Source organism: Squalius cephalus (assembly GCF_949319135.1).
Source record: "Squalius cephalus genome assembly, chromosome: 9".
In the NCBI taxonomy this organism is placed as follows: domain Eukaryota; kingdom Metazoa; phylum Chordata; class Actinopteri; order Cypriniformes; family Leuciscidae; genus Squalius; species Squalius cephalus.
In genome coordinates this window covers 11,761,193-11,782,890 of record NC_137130.1, presented here as the reverse complement: position 1 = coordinate 11,782,890, position 21,698 = coordinate 11,761,193, and the positions used below count along the sequence as shown (strand labels likewise).

At 37.7% G+C, this 21,698-nt stretch overlaps 1 protein-coding gene across 5 annotated transcripts in view; it reads left to right on the top strand.

The window, feature by feature from the left end:
• The window catches only part of lrp1bb (low density lipoprotein receptor-related protein 1Bb), a 327,007-nt gene that overhangs the window by 124,161 nt on the left and 181,148 nt on the right, over positions 1-21,698 (top strand). For all 5 annotated transcript variants that reach the window (XR_013822391.1, XM_079882312.1, XM_079882311.1 and 2 more), the window contains exon 3: positions 12,896-13,033. Coding sequence is in view for 4 of the 5 variants with exons in the window: in XM_079882312.1 (XP_079738438.1) it covers positions 12,896-13,033 (138 nt within the window). In the remaining variant the exon portion in view is untranslated. The remainder of the gene's footprint in view (positions 1-12,895; positions 13,034-21,698) is intronic.

Here is a 21,698-nt window from a genome sequence, read left to right as displayed (position 1 = left end):
TAAGATGGCAGGAAGTGGTAGACAATTTGGACAACAGTCATATTGTATTCAATGAAAGTCACGAAAGAACATGCATTTCATCATCCATTCAGTGGTTTGGGTGACCAACATCCCCTGAAGGCAAGTCGGCATAACAGCATGGTAGAAAGCACAAACAGTAGCCTATTTTCTTTAAAGGACAGGATGCGAATTGTATCTTTACAATTATTAATATCATAGAATCATTTCCTGTATGTGGATCCTTTCTAGTATATCTGTGCATCTCTGTACCCTGTGTGGAGCTCGAAACTGCGTTCTCCTGTGATTTTATTGAGTTGGGACCAAGCCAAGGGTTATTCTGTGTTCATGAGTACAGTACATTTATTCCCAGAGTAATGGACTGGCAGACTCGAAAACAATGCAGTAAAATATGTCCTTTGCAAATAATTGTTTGCAGAGAATTTTTTTTCTTTTTGGCTTGGTATCTCAAAAGAAGCTATGCATTATTTATGTGAATGACATTAATACTAAGGTGTTTCCCCTGGAATAGAGCCCATACTGTGATCTACATAACAACAGACATCAAAAGATTGGGGTATATAAATTCTTTCGCCTTTACTATGGATCCAAACACAAAGCCTTCTGAATGCATTGGGTTTTTGAAAGGGACTGAATAGCAGTGTTTAAAAATGCATGGAAGTGTGAATGTGCCGATTCTCCTGCAGGGGCTTTGGTGTGATGTATGGACACTTTATTGAGGAGTGAGTGGTTTTGAATGTGATGTATTAACATGCGGTGCATTGGAAGGCATAGCCCGGCGGAGGAAGTGATGGCTCCATTTCATAGGATGTTGATTACATTACTCCGTGATGATGAATTAGTTTAATTAAATCCAGCCAATGATTTACAGAGGATACATGCCAATACATGGTGAGAAACAATGGGCTCTGTGCATGTTACTGCCCCATGGACTTTCTTATTGAAGTTTCTGTTCTTTTTTTTTTTTTAGGGGATATGGATGCTGTGGTGTAGTAGTTAAGGTTCAGGTGCTGGTCACTTGAAGGTTGCATGTTTGTGATGTTTACTATGCTATGAAAGGCCATTTTGTAAACAGTTTGAACACTTGTACATACTTGTATACTATATCATATGTGTGTGTATATATATATATATATATATATATATATATATATAGTTTACAAGTATGCACTTATTAGTATTGTACTTATAAACATTTCAACAATGATGTATATTATTGATTGATTGATTAGCTGATTGATTGATTGATTGATTAGCTGATTGATTGATTGATTGATTGACTGACTGATTTATTGATATTGTAATTGATGTATTAAGGAATTAAGATAAGTGAACATCAATCAAACAATAGCACATTATTTGTTTATTGAGTCATCTAGAATGGCTTGTGAGTAAAGAGAAAAACATACCTGGGCAAATTTCTGAAAAGTGAGTGTTTAATTCATCCTTCGCAGGGAATGTGATTGACAGGCGATCTGACCAATCATAATCCGCCATCCACCGAGTCCGGCATTATTGTCCAACAAAGCAGTCAGGAGAGTTAGTAGATTAACGTCGGTGGATTTAAACTTGAAAAATGGTGTGTACTGACGTCTTTCTGCGGTTGAAACAACATTCCTTGTGATGTTCCTTCATGTTTATTTGATGCTATAAATTAACTAAAAGGAAGAGATGATCGGTTCACGGGCAGCTTTAATTGAGGCTCGACAGCGATCTGTCACGTCACATTAAAGAGCCACAAAATGGCATATTTTGTTTACATTTCTTTAAAATATGGCCAAATTTGAAAGTTGAGACAAAAGTTGTTTCATATTAAAAGTAACCTGCTCTGTCCTTTCTGTCAGTGCGTTGTCAGTGTCCTCTTTGCTCCGCAATGTATTTTTCTCTGCGTGAGAACCATGGTGTGGCATGAGAGCGGCATGGCTTTTCGGACATAGTGACTAACTAACAGTAACTAAAGGGGGCAGGTCTTTGCCAACGGTCAATTGGGCAAAGCCACAAAAGCATCATCGTCATCCATAGACCCTAATAAGGCTGTCAGCTGTGCCATTAAAAATCAAACACATCCTCATCAGAAATTATCGCCTAGTCTTTAAAATCCAATAAATCAAAGTGTTTTCATTAGAACCCCACATATGGACGTGGAAGGGGAGGCATGTGAAAAGTGTCCTAATGTAGAAATAACAAATGCGGACAGTGTGGCCTTAAGCTAATCTCTTTGACATTTGAAGATAAACCCAGGTGGACATGGGAATGAATGCCACTGCCTCTCGGAACCAATTTTAAGAACACAAACTCTGCACCCAATGTAAATGGGGTATGCAGTTTCTTAGAGTAAAAGGAGGGAAATTACAATGCTTTTCTCTTAGGATAGTGAAAAATACACAATGCCACTACACATACAACAGCTTGACAGATTGCTGTACTGTTGCCAAGAGCATCAACAAGAGGCTGATAGCTAAAAGAGCTAATAACCAGCAAGAAAGAAGGAATTCAAGTGACATGTTTGTACATAACCACAAGGGTTGTGGCTGCTCAGTCAAAGGTGTCACATTTTTAGAGTATTTCAATCCTTGTTTGTACGAGTGAATTTAAACTAGATTTGTGTATCCTGAAGGAAATAACTAATGTTTACAAGTCAGGGGGAAAAAAAAATATATATATTGTTGTGGTTTTCTGTAAGTTTTAGGTTTTCAGCTTTGGTTCTGTTTAAATGAAAGCCAGCGGTCACAACACCTAGCACATTCCATGTTGTATTATTTTGCAAAATGCCTTTGAGATTCTAATAAAAAAATGTGCAGAAGAATGTCATATAGGTTATGAATGATATGAGGGTGAGAAAATGATGATAGAATTTACATTTTTGACTGAACTATCACTTTAAGTGTGATTCCAAATTGTAGAGTGTATAATTTCAGTCTGAATCCCAGGGACCACTCTGGCAAGGTTTTCTCAAACTTATGAACAATCAATCTGCCAGTAATGTTAATGCAATGTTTGTTCAGAGTTATCTGGTCTTTAATAATGTTATATAAACGTTAGCACAAAAACATTATGTATACATTGCTTATGGAACTTAAAAAAAAAAAAACATTTTAGTTGCCCGTTCTTTTAAAGCTTTTTAATGGTTTAATGTAACCAAGAAAAAAGAAGCTGCTAAGATGATGACCAGCAAGATTGTGTTGTGATTCTCTCATTTTCTTCCAAACTTTTATGAGGAGATATGTTCTTTCAAATCACTTTAAAGTGTTGCAGCACAAATATTAGTCTTATTTGCATATATATGAACATTGCATCTAGGGGCATGTGCTCTTGTGCTGTATGATGTATTAAATAAACATATTGAGACCTCAAATTCTGAAAACCCCATATGGAGGCCCTTATGATCATCCCTTCTGAAAACGAGACAGCACGTATACCATGGAGCTATATTGGGTTGTTTTGTCTTCTGTTGTAGAGCTGTCTTTTAGCTTGTGTTTTTATTGGACCTGAGGCTTTTCTTTGGTTCTTAGAGATATTGGTGAAAGTGGAGCTCACAAGACATGCCCAGGGACCTTATGTACTGCGGACAGTTTGCTTTTCTGTCCAAGGTCAGTTTTAACCTGGCTTTTCTTTCTCAAATGCCAGTGCACTGAACATTTCAAATGTCAATGACCTAAAGCAAGGGAGGGAAAATACATCACTTTGTAGGAGAGAAAATGGAGATAGCAGAAAGGATAAAGGGAAACCTTCTTATGGTAAACAGGAAATGACTTTAGGAGTGTTTAATGTGGGAGTTTATTATACAATGTCAGCGATGTTATACAAATATTGGTTGAGCCGTACACATAATCATGTGAGAATTAGATTTTGTATGTTTGTGACCTTAGAAAAGGACCATCATATACAGCTGCCTGTTATTAAGAGATGTACATGTTTTATGTTTCTTTTATGATAAAAAATCAGATTAGTCTCAGATATGCACAGTATGTTTTGCAGTGTAAATTCTCGTCTCTGTCGATTATGTTGTTAAAGTACAACATAAAAAAAAAAAAAGACTTCTCTTACATTAAAGGGTCATGAAACCCCCTGTTTCTGCAGCAGTCAGTTCTCACTACAGGTTTGAAAAAAAATTCTACAAAAGGGGACATGGTGAGCTGCGGAGCGAAGGGGGAAGAGGGGAGACTGACAACACAGCAACGCCTTCAATTCAGACAGTTTTGTTTCTCTCATTAAAAGCATCAAAACTTCACACAAATGCACACTGGAAATGACCATTACACACAACACAATATACACATGGTTTAATTGTCTTCTATGATGTTCTATAAACATAACTATTAGGGTTTCATGACCCTTTAAATTGTTTGTTGAAGAATAAAGAAATGAAAATTTTTAATTAAATGTTATGCTTTTATTTATTTATTTAAATATTTATTCATATTTACATGTAATCAAATACATTTTGTTGTGTTAACAACATTGGTTTTGAGATTGAAATTTCGCAGGTATTGGTATTGACTACTGAAATGTTGGCATTGCGTCAACCTTTGTGCTTTCCATGGCAATTTTTTAATCATTTTCCTTGAAAGAATTCATTATTTTAGATTCCTTGATTAAAGAGACAGAATGGATGATTTCATATGAAAGCCTTTAGTTACACATTAAGTAGATGGATTAGCAACTCCCAGCTGATCTTTCCTATTTCACAATGAGAAAAGTGGGTAAATATCACCATGGTTTTTTAATTATAAGCAAAATGTGAGGAACAGGGAAAGGGACTGCAGGAAGGGTTTATTTTGGCAGTGGACAATCTTTAATGTGACATTGCACCCATTCCAGCAAGTTAATGAAAAGGCCAAATGATCCAGAATGTTCAGTTGTCAAGGCCCTACTTTGTATGGAGCAAGAGTGCGGACTCCATCTGTATGCTTATTGTTCAGTCCAAATCATTTGATTTCCTGAGACTCCTGGTTTCTTTGGGCACCAAATTGAGGCTCGTATTTACATTTCATCCTGAAGGCCTTTTAACACCAGAGCCAGGCAGCTGGCATGGCAGAAGACCTTGGACAGTAATGAATTCGAGTGAAATAATGTGTGCATTTGTAAGAGGACTTAAACTGCTTTTTTTTATATAGAAAAAGGTATCAATGCAATTACACCAACTTTAGACTAGCTCCTCTTTTACCACCAGAGGTTGAATAACAATTTAGCACCTGAGCCTGCCTTCTTATAATTATAATGCATTATTCAGTAAGCACTGAAATGCAATTGTTCATTTGTTATATTTTTTCAAGTGAAACCTGCACAAAATGTTAGGCAAATAAAAAAATAAAATAAAAAAATAAAGTGACAATTTGATCTGTTTGATTTAATCACAGGTCTAGCAGTCTTGTGTAGCCAGACCTTCTGTGAGACTCCATAGCAGCTTTCATTGGCCAAGGACCACCCAAGAGTGGGCCTGACTGACATGTAAAGCAACCAATCACAGTTTGAAATGTGAAAATGTAAAGTCGATGCCCCTACAATAACAGGCCGGCATGTAAAACTCTTGGACATATTTGAAAGAGTCTAGGGGGAATATTCACTAACAGCTCGCGCCAGTGCAAACCCTATTTTGGCGTTAAAAAACTACTGGCAGGATTTACTAAAGACACGCAGTGAAAAATTTGCGCTGACAGGCATGGGCGGTTATTTTTGCGGCTGATCTTATTACATATGCATTTGTAGGAGTTTGCCTTTCAGATGCATAATTTATGGGAGGAGAGTATTTAAATGAATCATACAAGGTAATTACTACGGTTTGCGCTGGTCATATTTAAAAGTTGATTGTGTTGGTCATTATGGAAATGATCCAGCTGCTTCTGTGTTCTTTAATTTGCGCGTTATCAGATTAGTAGAGTTCCCTTTCGAGGGAACTCGAACTGCGTCGATACGACACTTTGGGGAACGCCCTTAGCGTGATGCATCTGAAGTATGAATGAAACTAATCCAATCCTGATTGGTGCGGCGTCATGATGTAACGTGATGGCATACACGTAAGCTACAAAGGGGGCAGCTTTTTGCTCTTCAGCAAGTGCTCTGTATCAAACTGTCTGTCCTATTTGGTATAAGGTCTGCATTGCAATATAGAATCTAGTGGCTCGGATCTCCCGAGGCAGCGCGTATATTACGGGTCTACTCTGCAATAAAGATTCTGTGGCTGGGATCTCGCATTTGCCGAGGCAGCGCGTAGATTTAAAGGTCTGCATTGCAATACAGAATCTATAGTGGCTCGGATCTCGCGTTTGCCGAGGTGGCGCGTAGATTGCGGGTCTACTCTGCAATAAAGATTCTGTGTGGGTGCGAGGCATGCACAGTCAGCTCCTGAGGGTGCTGGCTGTGTTCATTGAGAAATATCTCGTTTTCGGGTGTTTCAGCCTCGTGCCCGTTGACTTTATTCTCGAGAGATGAAAGCCAAATATATTGTGAACGACTCGAATCTTGCGTTTGCCGAGGCAGCGTTTAGATTACGAGACAGTATAAATAAATATTAAAACAGTACTGTCTGGTGATTATGGCTGCATTTAATTATAAGAAATTAAAATTATGGAATATTATCTGACATTAAGAAGTTAGATATTTTAATTCAGCATACCATTCAGACCGTGTTTCAGTGTTTATGGCTGCATTGCATTTAAGGAATTAAAATGATGAGCAGCGAATGAACGCCGCTCTGTCTGCCCACAGGCTTGGGGCCAGGCAGTGTTCCGTCTGCACATCGAAAATCGTTACGAAAATAGCAGGGCTGTACCCCCCGTGGAGGGACGAGTGAGAATCATTTCTCCGCGGAGCCCTCAGGAAATCAATGTTTGTATCCAGCGTCAAGTGCGCTTCGGGACACATCGGTTTTCAGCAAATGCACGCTGCAGTGGTGGGTTCTTCCGTTCGGCCTAGCTCTGTCCCCTTGCACGTTTACCAAATGCATGGATGCAGCTCTAGGAGCTAGAGCGGAAGCTGAGGCTTCAGGGTATCAGGGTGCTAAATTATTTCGATGACTGGCCCAGTCACAAGAGCTGGTAGTTCGGCATCGAGATGTCGTCCTTGCCCACATCCAGAGGCTGGGGTTGAGACTCAACATGAAAAAAAGCGTGTTGGCACCAGCCCAGAGAACCACGTTCCTGGGAGTGGTGTGAGACTTGGTCACGATGCAGGCACAATTGTCTCCTGCACGGATCGAGTCCATCCTGGCCGCGGTGACCAGGATAAAGCTAGGCCAAGCCATCAATGTAAAACATTTTTAGAGAGTGTTCAGGCTCATGGCAGCAGTGTCCAACGTCATTCCATTTGGCCTGTTGCACATGAGGGCCCTGCAGTGGTGGTTGAAAACCAAGGGGTTTTCCCCGAGGGGGAACCTGTTCCGCATGATCTGGGTTATGCGCAGATGCATTCTGGGGGAATGGGGAATGGGGAATGGAGACTTCACACCAAGTTGGTGAAGTCGATATGCGAGAGGTTCGACCCAGTAGAAGTGGATTTGTTCGTGTCTCGAGGGACGTCCCACTGTCCACTGTGGTTTTCTCTCATGCCATGGTACAGATGGCCGAGGCTATGCCTGTACGCTTTTCCCCCGATCCCCCGCTCAATATTCACCCTCGACCAGACCTGTGAAAACTTTGGGCCTGGCCCCTGAGGGGACTCAGTACCTAGAGGCTGGTCTGTCAACTGGAGTGGTTGAGGACATACTCAGTTCCAGAGCTCTTTCCACAAGGAGATTGTACGGCCTAAAGTGGAATGTGTTTCCACTTGGCGTAGAGAGCGTGAAGTGGACCCAGTTAACTGCCCGGTTGGCTTCAGTGCTGGATCTCCTCCAAGATCACCTCTCGACTGGTCTTACCCCGTCCACACTTAAGGTGTACGTGGCTACCATTGCGGCTTTCCACACTCCTCTGGGTGATGGGCCTCTGGGCAGACATCAGATGGTCGTACGTTTCCTCCGTGCGGCTCGGAGGATGAGACCTGCGGCTTGTACCAGAGTTCCCACATGGGACCTGGCAGTGGTTCTTGAAGGGCAGGTCGAGGCCCCCTTCAAACCTCTGGAGTCGGCTGAGGCCAAGAACCTTTCCCTCAAGGTAGCTTTTTTTTATTAGCCATTACTTCTCTGAGGAGAGTAGTAGACCTTCAGTCACTCTCTATATCTCATGGGTGCCTGAAGTTTGCTCCAGGTGACATTAAGGCCATCTTGCATCACAGGCCTTATGTATCAGACGTTCAGACAATGGTCTGTGGGCATGATGTCTGAGGCTGAGACTATATGTAATCCCAAGGTCATGGTTTGATTCTGAGGGAATGCATAAACTGATAAGATAATTTTTGGATAAAAGCATCTGCCAAATGCATAAATGTAAACAACATATTCAGTATAAACTGTTACTCATCTCCAATGGTATTTTTTTTTTTTTTTTTTTTGACAGCTCTCCTACATGCAAGTATCATAAGCATGTGTTTTCCGCCTCCACTTTCGTGAGTTTTCTCATGATGGAGGATGTTTCGCCACTAGTGCTATCTGGCTTCTAATTCGGTACAGGGTGAAGAGAAATAATTTCCTATCATCCTTCAACTGCACAGACGCCATCTGTGTTATCCGGCATGGTGCATCTGAAACTCCTGAATATTCATCTCTCCCTCTCATCTGATTAGATTAGTCCCCAATCAGTTTGTGAGTGGAATGATTCTGTATTTGACAATGCAGTTTTATTAGGATAATCACAGTTTGTCACAGCCCCTCACTCCACTGCGTTAACAGAGCAATGCATGTGACATGTGCCTCCTCAGTTGTTTTGCTGCTGTATTTACTCATGAATAATGGAAAAGCACATCATGAATGCATAATTAGAGAGATGTTTGCCAGTATATCTGTACAATTTTAATTGAAAATTAGCATGGATATTAATCAACATATTTGTGCCCAGAAATCCCTCTGACACTTATATCTGCTGAGTCATGTATGCATGTAGAGAGGCCGTGGATTGAAACAAATGATGTTTTAATTGAAAAGGCTGTCTTGTATCTTCTCCTCCAACTCTGAAGAAAAGCCACAAGGTTGTGAGGTTTATTAGCCTGCCTTTTGTACTCACATTTGAAATATGAGTATGCAAAGTTGAGGTCACTTACATTTGACTTTCCTTAATTTAGAATATCCTTGGGGCTCAGTTTGAGGTGGTCTAAAAAAAATGTTTCTGCACATTTCCATGACAGAGAAAAAAAATAAAATGTCTGTGTGAACAATGAGATGCTTTTGTGAAGAGATTGATTGTTATTGGAAAGCAGAAGTGTGCATTGGCGAGTAAATCATACACTTATTATATGTTAAAGGATGACAATCCCCCACTAAACGACCCCCTTAATTATGGCGTCATTTTATCTTATGAATTCGAAATGAAAGCCGATGAATAACCCCGACTCTTCCGGAGGATGTTTTCAGTGGTGCAGGATCAGAGCTCGGAGGAAACTGGGACTCCGGAGATTTGTAAGGGGTCCTGTCACACAAGCTATAAATCTCACACTAAGTGGCTGTGTTGCAGTTATGGTAATTGATACCAATGCAGTTAAGGTGCAATGTGACATATTCACAGTGTGCGAGATGGAAGTCGATGTTTCACTTAGACGTGTTTTATGTGTTCTTGTGGCTGCTCAAGCAGATGAGGGTCACCTATGTGACTCATGAATCTTTAAACAGCTGCTTGGTGCAACCGTGTCAATAGATATCTCTGAGGCTTTGGCTCCATCTCTCTCTCTCTCTCTCTCTCTCTCTCTCTCTCTCTCTCTCTCTCTCTCTCTCTCTCTCTCTCTCTCTCTCTCTCTCTCTCTCTCTCTATCTATCTATCTATCTATCTCACTCACTCACTCATTGTGATTCAGAATAGCTTAGCAAAGTATAGCCTATATGTAAGCGTCTGTTAACTGTACAGAGGAATGCTTTCAAGTAAACACATTTGCATTTGTGGCTGCATTTACAGACTGTTGATATATATATATATATATATATATATATATATATACAGTCATGGTCAAAATTGATGGCACCCCTGGTAAATATGATAAAAAATGGCTGTAAAAAATAAAATCTGCATTGTTTATCCTTTTGATCTTTCCTTCAAAAAATTCGCAAAAATCTAACCTTTCATTTAAGTAAAAGAACTGAAATTGGGGGGTAAATCACATTATGAAATAAATGTTTTTCTCCAAAACACGCTGGCCATAATTGTTGGCACCCCTAGAATTTTTTTTGAGAAAAATATCTCTAAAGTATTTTCCCATTAATATTTACATTTTTAAGCACACCAGGGTGACTAGGAACATGAAATTGTCCAGCTATGACTTCTTGTTTCACAGGAGTTTAAATATGAGGAAACACAAAGGCCAAATCCCCTGAATCATCAATCACAATGAGGAAAACCAAAGAATATAGTTCTGATGTGCAGCAAAAGATTGTTGAGCTTCACAAAATAGAAAGTGGCTGTAAGAAAATATCTAAAGAATTGAAAATCCCCATTTTGACCATCAGGGCAATAATTAAGAAGTCATAATCAACTAAAGATGTTACGAATCTGCCAGGGAGTGGACGTGTGTCTATATTGTCTTAATGGACGGTGAGGAGGAAAGTTTGAGTGGCCAAAGACTCTTCAAGGATCACAGATGGAGAATTGCAGGGATTAGTTGAGTCTTGGGGGTCAGAAAGCCTAAAAAAAATTATCAAACAACCCCTACATCACCACATGTTGTTTTGGAGGGTTTCAAGAAAAATCCTCCTCGCTCCTCCAAAAACAAACTCCAGCATATTCAGTTGTCAGACACGACTGGATCTTCAAAAGGGACCGGATTCTATGGTCAGATGAAACAAAAAAAGGGCTTTTTGGCAGCAAACCCAGCAGATGTGTTTGGTGCAAACAGGGATAAAAAGTACCCCATGCCTACGGTTAAATATACTGCTGAATCTTATATGTTGTGGGCCTATTTATTTGCTGGAGGTCCTGGACATCTTGTTCAGATACATGGTATTATAGATTCTAGCAAATACCAACAGATAAAAAATCAAAACCTGACGGCCTCTTCTAGAAATCTTATAATGGGCCGTGGTTGGATCTTCCTTCAGGACAATGATCCAAAACAAACATCAAAATCAACACAAAAATGGGTAACTGAGCACAAAATGAAGCTTCTGCCATGACCGTCCCAGTCCCCTGACCTGATGAGTGGAGTGAACTGAAGAGAAGAAGCACCAACATGAACTTGTGAATCTGAAGGATCTGGAGAGATTCTGTATGGAGGAATGGTCTCTGATCTCTTGTCAGGTGTTCTCCAAACTCATCAGGCATTATAGGAGAAAACTCAGAGCAGTTATCTTGGCAAAAGGAGGTTGCAAAAAGTATTTAATAACAGGGTGCCAACAATTATGGCCAGCGTGTTTTGGAGAAAAACATTTATTTTATAATGTGATTTACCCCCCACTTTCAGTTCTTTTACTTCAATGAAAGGTTCGATTTTTGTGAATTTTTTGAATGAAAGATCAAAAGGATAAACAATGCAGATTTATTTTTTTACAGCCATTTTTTATCATATTTATCAGGGGTGCCATCAATTTTGACCACCACTGTATATATATATATATATATATATATATATATTTTTTTTTTATGGAGAAAAAAGCTATTTACAGCAATGCTATTATTTACTGCAAAACAAGTTTTAGTGAGCTTCATTGTTTATCTCGAGTCTATCTTTGTAAATTCCTGAAAAATGTTGTTTCTGCAGTGTTTTTGCATGCTTATGACTACATATTTAATCATTGTGTAAAATGTATTTAATTTGAGTTTTAAATTCATTAACTTTTTTGGTTATATGTTCATCATTTCATAATTTGAATAACTTCAAGAAAATTCCTTTAAAATGGTTCTGCAACTTTATTGTGTTGCATTGTGTGTCTCTCTCTCTGTGTGTGTGCATTTATTTGATCAAAAACACAGTAAAAACAACAGTAATAAACTTTAAATAATATTAGAATTTAAAATAACGCTTTAATAAATGCTTAATAATAAAATGCTTTAATAAATTTGAAAATGTTATTTATTTCTCTAATGGCAAAGCTAAATTTTCTCATTATTATCATGAGGTTTGTTAACGCCTGTGTTGCTTAATGTTTTTTTGAATCCGATAACTATTTTATTTTTATTTTTTTAGAAACATTTATGTGAAATCTTTTGTAACATTACAAATATCTTTACTGTCAAGTTTAATCAACTTGAATGTGTGAAGTAGAATAAAAGTAAGAATTAGTAAGAATTTCTATAAATATATATTTAAAATAGAATTTATTTAAAAAAAATTAACATACTGACACCAAACTTTATTTAGTTAGTTTTTTTTGTTGTTGTTGTAGACATTTCTCCTTTGAAACAACTGCCTGTTTTATTAAACTGGTTCTGCAACCGCATTGCATTGCAAAACTTTACTTTTACAGTACGAGATGTATTGGCTTTATCCTGCTAATTAAATTAACATTCATTAGGATAGGTAAGAGGAAGGATGAATTGTAAATGAGAATCCTGCGCCCATTCTATTAGCCATTTCTCTTAAAGAACAACAGACAGGAAATGGTGCTGAAGGAAAGTTTTTGCCACTGGCAGTGCATTTTAAGCTAAATTCAATCAACTGGATTGTTCCCCATTTTCATTTGCATCCCTCAAAGCTTAGCAAATTGCAACAAGTGACATTTGTCTGAACTCCGTAGATTTGCATTGAACTGTCTCAGTAGTTATTAAAAAAATTACTGACAGTGCAGTGAAATTGTGCAGATGATATGCTTTTACAAAATTACACCATACGCGCATGTAAACCATCATTCTCTCCTGTTCTTTAGGTACGGTGGAGGTGATAGTCAGATGTCCCCTAAATCACATACAGTGTATCGGGACAAGAAAGTGCATTCACTTCAACAAGCTCTGTAATGGGGCGAAAGACTGTGAGGACGGTTTTGACGAAGGAGTCCACTGTAGAGGTGAGTACCCTAAAGTAGGCCATTATAATGTCTGTAGAAGATATTAGCTATGCAGGTACTGTACTGTGATCTGTCAAGATCAATAAACTCATAGTTTGAACACCATCCGCATTTATTTTTATTGCCTAATGCTGCATATTTTTACATGAATTGGCTCTAGTGGAGGGGGAACAGGTGAATGACGCAGCAGGTGTGATGTTGGACACACTCTACTCTTGTTCACAATCATCCAAGCCACAATAACAAGCAGGTGGAGCCACCTGGACTCTGTGATATGACAATGTCGACTCAGCAGTTGGCATTTGGTGGATGCCTGTTAGTTGAGGCGACGCACCTCAGGCTGGCCAAGAGTGTGACCTTTGGTGAACTGGAAGAGTGTGGCACCCAGCTGGGCAATGCCAGGAGCATCTGATCCTGCCCTTTGATCCAGAGCCTGACTGAAAACAGGCCATTGACCCTTTTAACCACACAAGATTATAATGTCAGTTGGATTGCTGGGGTTCCTGCAGAGAAGCAACATGTTATTTAGTCTAGAGAGTAGTGGAAGAAAAGTAAATACTTTTGTATTGCTGGAGAAATGTGAACATTCATGTTTTTAGGTTTCATTTCACAGCGAGATCCAAAGGTTTATTTGTTTTCTTACTTACTTGCATACTTATTTACAGTTTTTTACTTATTTTATAATAAATATGGCACATTTAAATCGAGCATAGCGTCAGTTCTGGCAGGTCACATTAGTCAAGCTCGCATCAGCTGACTCTCAGCTGATCCACGTCTACCTATAGGAATACGACGCGTATCACTGTATTCATATATAAGCTCCTTCAGTATTATCAAGAGCTATCACGTTTCTCAGGAGCTAATTCCCTCCTCCATCCCCAGCTCCTCCTCTCGTCAGTCAGGATTTGGCATCTGATTCCCCTTTGAATCAGAATAAATTCTCAAATTATGTTGTACATTAAAATATTGACAAAAAAGATATCTGCAATACATTCATGTTGGTTCTGTTCTGTTTCCCCTGTTCTGTTATTGCTGTCTCCCTGCTCTTATCTATGCTAGACTGCTTGCCCAGAACAGAACCATACCACCAATCCTAACTGTATGGTAAATGTCAACCATCTTTGACAATAGTGGTTATGACTGAAATTATCTAAAAAAGGCCAGTTTCTTGAAAAAATAAAAATAAACAGAAAATGTATTGTAAAAGCAGCAAATATTTATTCAGTATTTCTAGATTTTGTAAATTATATTAAAAATGTTAAACAGAAGCATTTTCACTAGGGATCTCTTTTGGATCTCACTGTAAATTGACTTATCTCAAATTATATTTACTCTCACAGAAACAGTGGAAAGGTGTCTGTTTTTTTATGGTCTACATTGTTATATAAAAAACAATATGTTTGTAGTAGTATTACCCTTCTTGATCATATTAGCGCTTCCCTCATCAGGTTTATCTGCCCCGAAGGAAGGGCTAACCTCAAAACACCTTTTCCCCGACAGAAGAACCAATCACCTTCCAGCACAAGGAAAAAGATTGGTCTAGTTCAGTGGGCAGAAAGATTAAGGCTTTGACTTTATGTATTGCAGATAAAGAGAGAGGTGATCGGAGCCTGAAGTGATGTATCACAGAAAGTTATCCTTGGGTGTTAGGAAGCATTAAGAGACATTATGTTCATTGTTCTCCTCCTCCATTTGTTTGTTTTTAGATACAGCTAATTAAGCAACGAGTGCCTGGGGCAATAAATCCTTTTTTTCGTTCTACTCTTGCTCAGTTTGCAGACTTCTGGGTTGCCATTTACGTTTGAAAAAGGGAACATTTGCAGTATGACTGCATTCACTGCAGTCATACTGCAAATGTTGTCATTCTTCTGTTTATTTTTTTACCTTTAAATTGATGTTTTTGCAGCTTGTACGAATGGAAAATGACATTAGCTTTTAAACCGCATACAGCTGTTAGTAATGATACGTTAGACAGATTTACAGGTAGACAGAAGTGGAAAGTCTAGACACAAGCAGACGTGTTTTTGTTGGTGATTTAACCGTCTGCTGAAGTAAGCAACATGGTATACTTCATCAAAGGGGCTAATTGAATGAGTAAGCACTGGCCACTGAGGAGTTTGGGCCAGGACATTCGGCATGTGTTTCCACCCATACACCTGCAGACGGGAGGAAATGAGGTCACCGCGGTGAAGTTGGAGCATGGCAGCTGGGTCTCCGCTGAAACTTTCCCTCCCACTCTAGTAATGAATATACATAATGAATCCCAGGAGGGCATTACATAAAAACTGTGCCCATATGGAAGACAAAGACAGCATTCTATTTCACCTTCACACACTTCGGCAATTCTTTATTTTAATGATTGTCCTTCAGTGAAGTGGAGATTTTCAGAGATGGCATGAAAACCTTTTTTTTCTCCACCACCTGGCTGCCTCTTTTTCAAAGTGTAAAATCTCGCTCCTCTCAGCCAGCACTGATATGTGACGGGTGAAGCTGAGAGGCACATTTGAATTTAGGAGCTTTTAGGTGGAATTTTCAGAAGTTCCTCACAAGCTGTGAGAGTACAAGTGACAAGAAGTCTCTGTGGCAACAGCATTTGGTCATAGTCACGTGTGATTGTGAATTTGTCTCACAAATGGGCTGCCAAAGACTTTTTTGCCTGTTTATCAAAATGCTTACTGTGCAGCTCTACATTATTATTAGTTGTAATTAGAAGAACCAGCTAATGATAGCCGATATGAAAACTTATTTATGGATTGTTGTTTATAGATTTATAAGGGCTAGTCAAGAGGTATAATTTTGAACTTTTTATTTTTTTACTTGTTTATTAGTTGTCGTTTTTTCATCAGATTTTATCAATACATCACAGGATACCGATACTTGTGTCATTATTTTCATAATGACAATGAGGGGTTTTTTTTCTGCTAATTAATGATTTCAAACAAGTAAGTTTAGCAAGCTAATATCAGAACAAATTTAATTTCCATTGCCTTTATGCTGAAATGCAGTAACAACTGAACACCCTAGGTAATTTCATTGATTGTGCTAGTTACGTGCTTGCATTATGTTCAGTCATTAAAAAGCAGCTCATGATTCCTTTTCTCAAAAGCAATTACATACCAATTAGAGTAATTACAGAAGTAGAAAATAAAAAGAATAAGAAGAAAGCTTAGAGAAAGTATCTTGCAGTACAGAGGAAGTCTCTTCTAAACCCTGAAATGTGATTACAGTAATAATTATCCTTATGTCTTGTACATTAAAACCACCTGCTTACTTTTTTTGTTGATGTTTTAGAAAGAAGTCTCTTATGCTCACCAAGGCTGCATTTATTTAATAAAAAATACAGTAAAAACAGTAATATTTTGAGAAATTGGTATTTATTTATTTAAAAACTTTTTTTTCTTCTAGAAAACTAAATTTTCAGCATCATTACTCCAGGCTTCAGTGTCACATAATCCTTCAGTAATATTTAAAAATATTTAAAACAGTTTTATGCTTAATATGTTTGTGGGAACCATGATAAAAAAAATTCAGGATTTTTTTGATGAATGGAAAATTCATAAGAACATCATTCACTTAAAATAGAAAACATTTCTAACATTATAACATTATAAACAACTGTCATTTTTCAGTTAATTTAATGTATCGTGGCTGAATAAATATTTTTGGTTTTATCTTACTGACCCCAAACAATAGTATTGTATGCATGGTACAAATTCTATTTATAGTTATACAAGTATTGATGTTACCCCAACATAATTCTACTACTAAACAAAACCCTTGTGTAAAGTAAATGAATAAATGTGCACATCAGCCAGCATTAACTAAATGAAACAGTCATTCCCATAGTTGTACAGATTTGGAGACGACATTGTTAATAGACAACTCTGCTTTTGTGAAGTAATGAAAAACCATGTCACAGATGTACCTTCCCTCCCTCACTTTGCCTCTCAACAGCATTCAATTATTTCACTTGATTAACTTTTAATTTTCAACAATTCATATAAACAAATAAACAGTATCCCCCAGGGTCAGGACAACAGCGGTAACAACGGTACAAATATAAGCCATTTCCTATTTTCTCTTCGGTTTAAAGAAAAGTGGAGTGCATTCACCTACACATAAGCTATTTGAATATTTATTGCATTTGTTTTTGAATATCATCCAGAACGCATTAAGCGTTCCCCTCACTAGCTGCTGGTCTTTTTCTGATTAAACTGATGATGTTCAGTGATGCTGTACTGTTCACTGTTGTTTGAAGATTGCTCATATTGTTAGTCTCAGTGGGTCACGCACCTTTCATTATCAGGGTACCATAAATGTGAAAGTCAAGTACCTCATTTGAATAGTATAATGGGAGTGTAGCGCTTAATGTGCAGTTGACTATGCTTCCTCTGGGGATAGTCCTAAACCATAATACAGGGTTAAATTTGTGCAATAACAAGCAATCACCGTTGACTTTTTTGACCCGTCTGAGCTCATAAATGCATAGGCTAACTCTGGAGGATTAACCCTGAAACCAACGCTTCCTAATCCAGGATCCTTTGCTTCATGTTTCAGTCTCATAGTCTGATTATTTTCACTAATAGGATTATCTGGAGGAGTAGGAACAGTCTTGTTTGCTGATAATCATGGAATAGCTGTCTTATTTAATATGCTTATGGTTTTTATGCATGACTTTTGTGGTGTTTTATATTGAAGGTTGTGTGTTCTCATTGATATTCTATAATGACCACTGAAATCCAATCCATAGCAAACATTTAACAAGTTAAACTCGACTGTGACTGACTGATTTGCTTCTAGCTTTACCCACGTTCCTTTTTGACTTTTAAAAATGCATCAGTATTTGATGTGCTTCTGTTTATACTGTATCGTCTGAATCATCTGTCAAATAATTACCTCCTGTAATGTCTTGAAAGAACCCATTACAATCTGGTAATATCAAATCCAATTACAGCGTTATTTATTTCTTTGCAGGAAGGGAGGTTTAAAAATGTATTGAGATGCTAAATGATTTACACTGATGCTATTGTCTTGCATATTTATGGGAATTTCCAACACATGATTGAATTCAGAAAATAATTTATGCTTATGGCAGTTTGGGTTAAGATTTAAGTAACTATTCACAGCTTGGACATTCTTCAAATTCAATCAATAAATCAACCAATCAATCAATGAAATCAATCAATCAGCAATTTAAAATATTGTATTATAAAGCTTTTATAAGCTTTTAGCTATTATAATATTAAAATACTGTATTTTTTATCAAATTAATGCAGCCTTGGTGAACATAAGAATCTTTTAAAAACATTGGACATAAATATAATGTTACTGTAAATTTGCTTGTGCTTTTAAAAAAAGAACCTGTTTTATCTGGCCTATGTCACATTTGTAGTAACGTGTAATGCGATTATGCCAGAGGTTTGTGCACTTTCCATAAACAGCTCTTGATAAATACGACATTTACTTCAACATCGGAGATAGATGAATTTGGATACATGCTGAATGAACTTTAATTCGTCAAGAAAGTACCGTTTTTAACAAATCGAATTCCTCTCAGAGAGGCAGACCTATGACATGCTTATTAAACACTATTGCTTCTCCAATGACCATGGCTTGTGCAAAGATCAGCATCTTAATTTGGTCCCAGATTAATTAGGGGGCCTTGAAAACCAGGCAAAGGACTGGATTAAGACAGGCCTTGGAGAAGCAAAGGCCACGAAGGTCTCCAGAGCTGGTCTGTAATTAATCCATATGGGGAAGTAAAATTACAGACTTCTGCTGCTCTTTCTTTTCACTCATTCATGTTTGTGTGGGTGGAGTAATAAGTAGTTTTCAGTCCATATGTGTGTATCACTTTGAATAATTTTGTCTTTATGTTATTGATAAGAATAAAAATTGTATGCATTTTTTGCCCACACGTAGTTCCTCTCTATCATTCATTCAGCACTGGTTTAATTCACTGTGATCAATGTTCTGTTGAGCTTCCCATTGTAATGGATTATTTGGAAATGTGATCCAGTGGGCAGTGCATAAGCCCTAAAACAGTGTGTGGTGGCGTTAATGTGGGTTCAACTCTATTTCCTTTCTCTATCCGAACAATTTGCCAGTCAGATAATCTTCTTTAAGTCACACAAAAAAAAACTTTCAATCTTGTTGCATAAAATAGAAAATATCAAACCAAGTGTCCCTTTTCAGTATGAATAGAAAGTTCAAAACAACAGGAAGGTTTTTTTTTTTTTTTTTTTTTTTTAAATCAATTTAATGTGCCATTGCTGAATAATAGTAGTTCACAATGCAAGAGTTTACAATGCCAGGTTTATTAGAAATCTGGGTCACACTTTAGATTGGGGACTACGCCTTTTGCCTGAATAAACTCCTAATAACTGCGTATTAATAGTACGGTAGTTGTTAAGTTTAGGTATCGGGTAGGATTAAGGGATGTAGAATATGGTCATGCTGAATAAGCTATTAATATGTGATTTATAAGTACTAATAAACAGCCAACATCCTAGCAATATGCATTCTAATAAGCAATTATAGTTAATAGTGAGAATTGGACCCTAAACTAAAGTGTTCCTGAAAGGTAGATTAGGAAACAAGTTAGAACAGAGGTGAAATGCACAAAAGATTACGCAAACATTATTGTGTGACTTAAATTTACCCTAATTTACTCCAAAATGTGTTCATTTACACATCCTCGTGTCATCCAAACCTGTATGACTTTTTCTTCTCCTGTGAAACACAAAATATGTATGTAAAAAAAGCAAAAAACAAAACCACATCTCAATATTACAGTAATATTACAGTGATGTCCATTGTTGTTTTGGACCACTTTGACTTTCACTGTATGTACAAAAACAGTTAAAACTTTCTTAAATAACTTCTTGTATGTTCCACAGAAGTCATACAGGTTTGGAATGGCATGAGGTTGCATTAATGATGATGACTGAATTTTCCCTTCAAGACACTTTTTTGCTTTTTTTGGTTTACTTTTTACTTTTTATTTTTATAATTTATTGTGTTTTATTCTATTTCAGAAAGTCACAGAAAGTTGTTACCTAGGGAAACAAGTGAGCCAAGACTCCCACTGATCTCTTGCTATGTTTTTTTTTTTTTTTAAGGCTTCTAAAGTGAGAATCTGTCCTTGACATTTTTCTGTTGGAATTTTAAAAGAAGGGTCCCTTAAAAAGGAGACAATTCCCGCATGGCTAGGCCAGGGAGTCAACGGCTTACTGGTGGCCCGTCATGTGGCAGCATACCTTGACCTCGAGGACAGTTTTATGATGCACAAGGGGAGGCTGGCTCAGCACAGGAGAGACTGGATACTGGATTTATGGCAGCGATGACGGGGCACAATAAGCGTCAAGTGCGCCTTGTCACTCGCTGCCAGCAGCATTCCGTTATCACGCCCCTCCTGTGGTGAGCCTTCATGTGGGCCGGGGCGACAGTGATTGGAGGGGAAGCGGACCACCTGTCACAAGAAACATATGTGCTTTGCCATGGAAAAAATAACATAAAAGATGTTTCACTTCTGGTGTCAAATTCACGAAACATTCTTATTAGCTACTATTTTCTTCTTATTTTCTAACTTAAGTATAAAGTTAAGAATATTTTGTATTTCCGAAAATATTTCTTAAGAATGATCCTATTTATGTTTCTTAAGATTGTTCTGTAGACAAAACTTTAAAAAAAAATTAACCTCTTAAAATTAGGATAACCTCCAACTTGTCCCCAAAGGTAAGATGTTTATTGAATTTATTGGTTTGTTTAAAGTATTAAGCATTGCAATATAACACTAACACATATAATACATATTACTTTAGTACTCAAGGAGTGGCGCCGTTGATCAATAAACAATGATCGATCATAATTATGCATGACATAACTTTTTGCTGAATTCAAAATTCAGTAACAACTGTACAAAATTGACTCTAACAGGGACCAATTTCTTTTATTTAATAATTTAGCATTTATAATTTTCTTCAGCATTATCACATATAAGAGCACCCGTACACAAGACTCATTCACTCTTACAGCTTACGCACAGTCACTTCATCTTGAGACAGGCTTTTTTGAAAATTACAATATAAAATACATGGCGCATTAAAAAAACGTGACGCAGAGTGTGCAGCCAGTTGCAAATAATAGTGTGCATGCTTATGATTATTACAGTAATCTGCAGGCAATGCAAAAAGATGGCCCTTGAGATATTTTGCGTGTGTGCGTGCGTGTGTGTGTGTGTGTGTGTGTGTGAAAACAGACCCTGCTGTTTACTTCTGCTTTTAAAGGAATAAATCCCCCCCCCACCCCAAAAAAAAAAAAAAGTTTGCCTTGACAATCTCGTTATAGATGTGTTTTACATGTCACATGATCTTGTTTTAACAAACAAACAAACAAACAAACAAAACATAAGTGTAACTTTGCCTAGCAAGCCATGAGATTTTTCAGCATCAGCGGAAGACAGATTGTTGTGAATATCCGTCTGTCTGGCTACGTGTCGGGTCATGAGAGCAGACTGATGTTTGAAAGCAGATATAAGGATTAGTCTCGGATATCTGTCGGCCTACCGTCTCATTGCCTTGTCTGGCCTTTTGTCTCCACAAAGCATGATACATCCAATACATTTACATTTAGTCATTTAGCAAACGCTTTTGTCCAAAGCGAC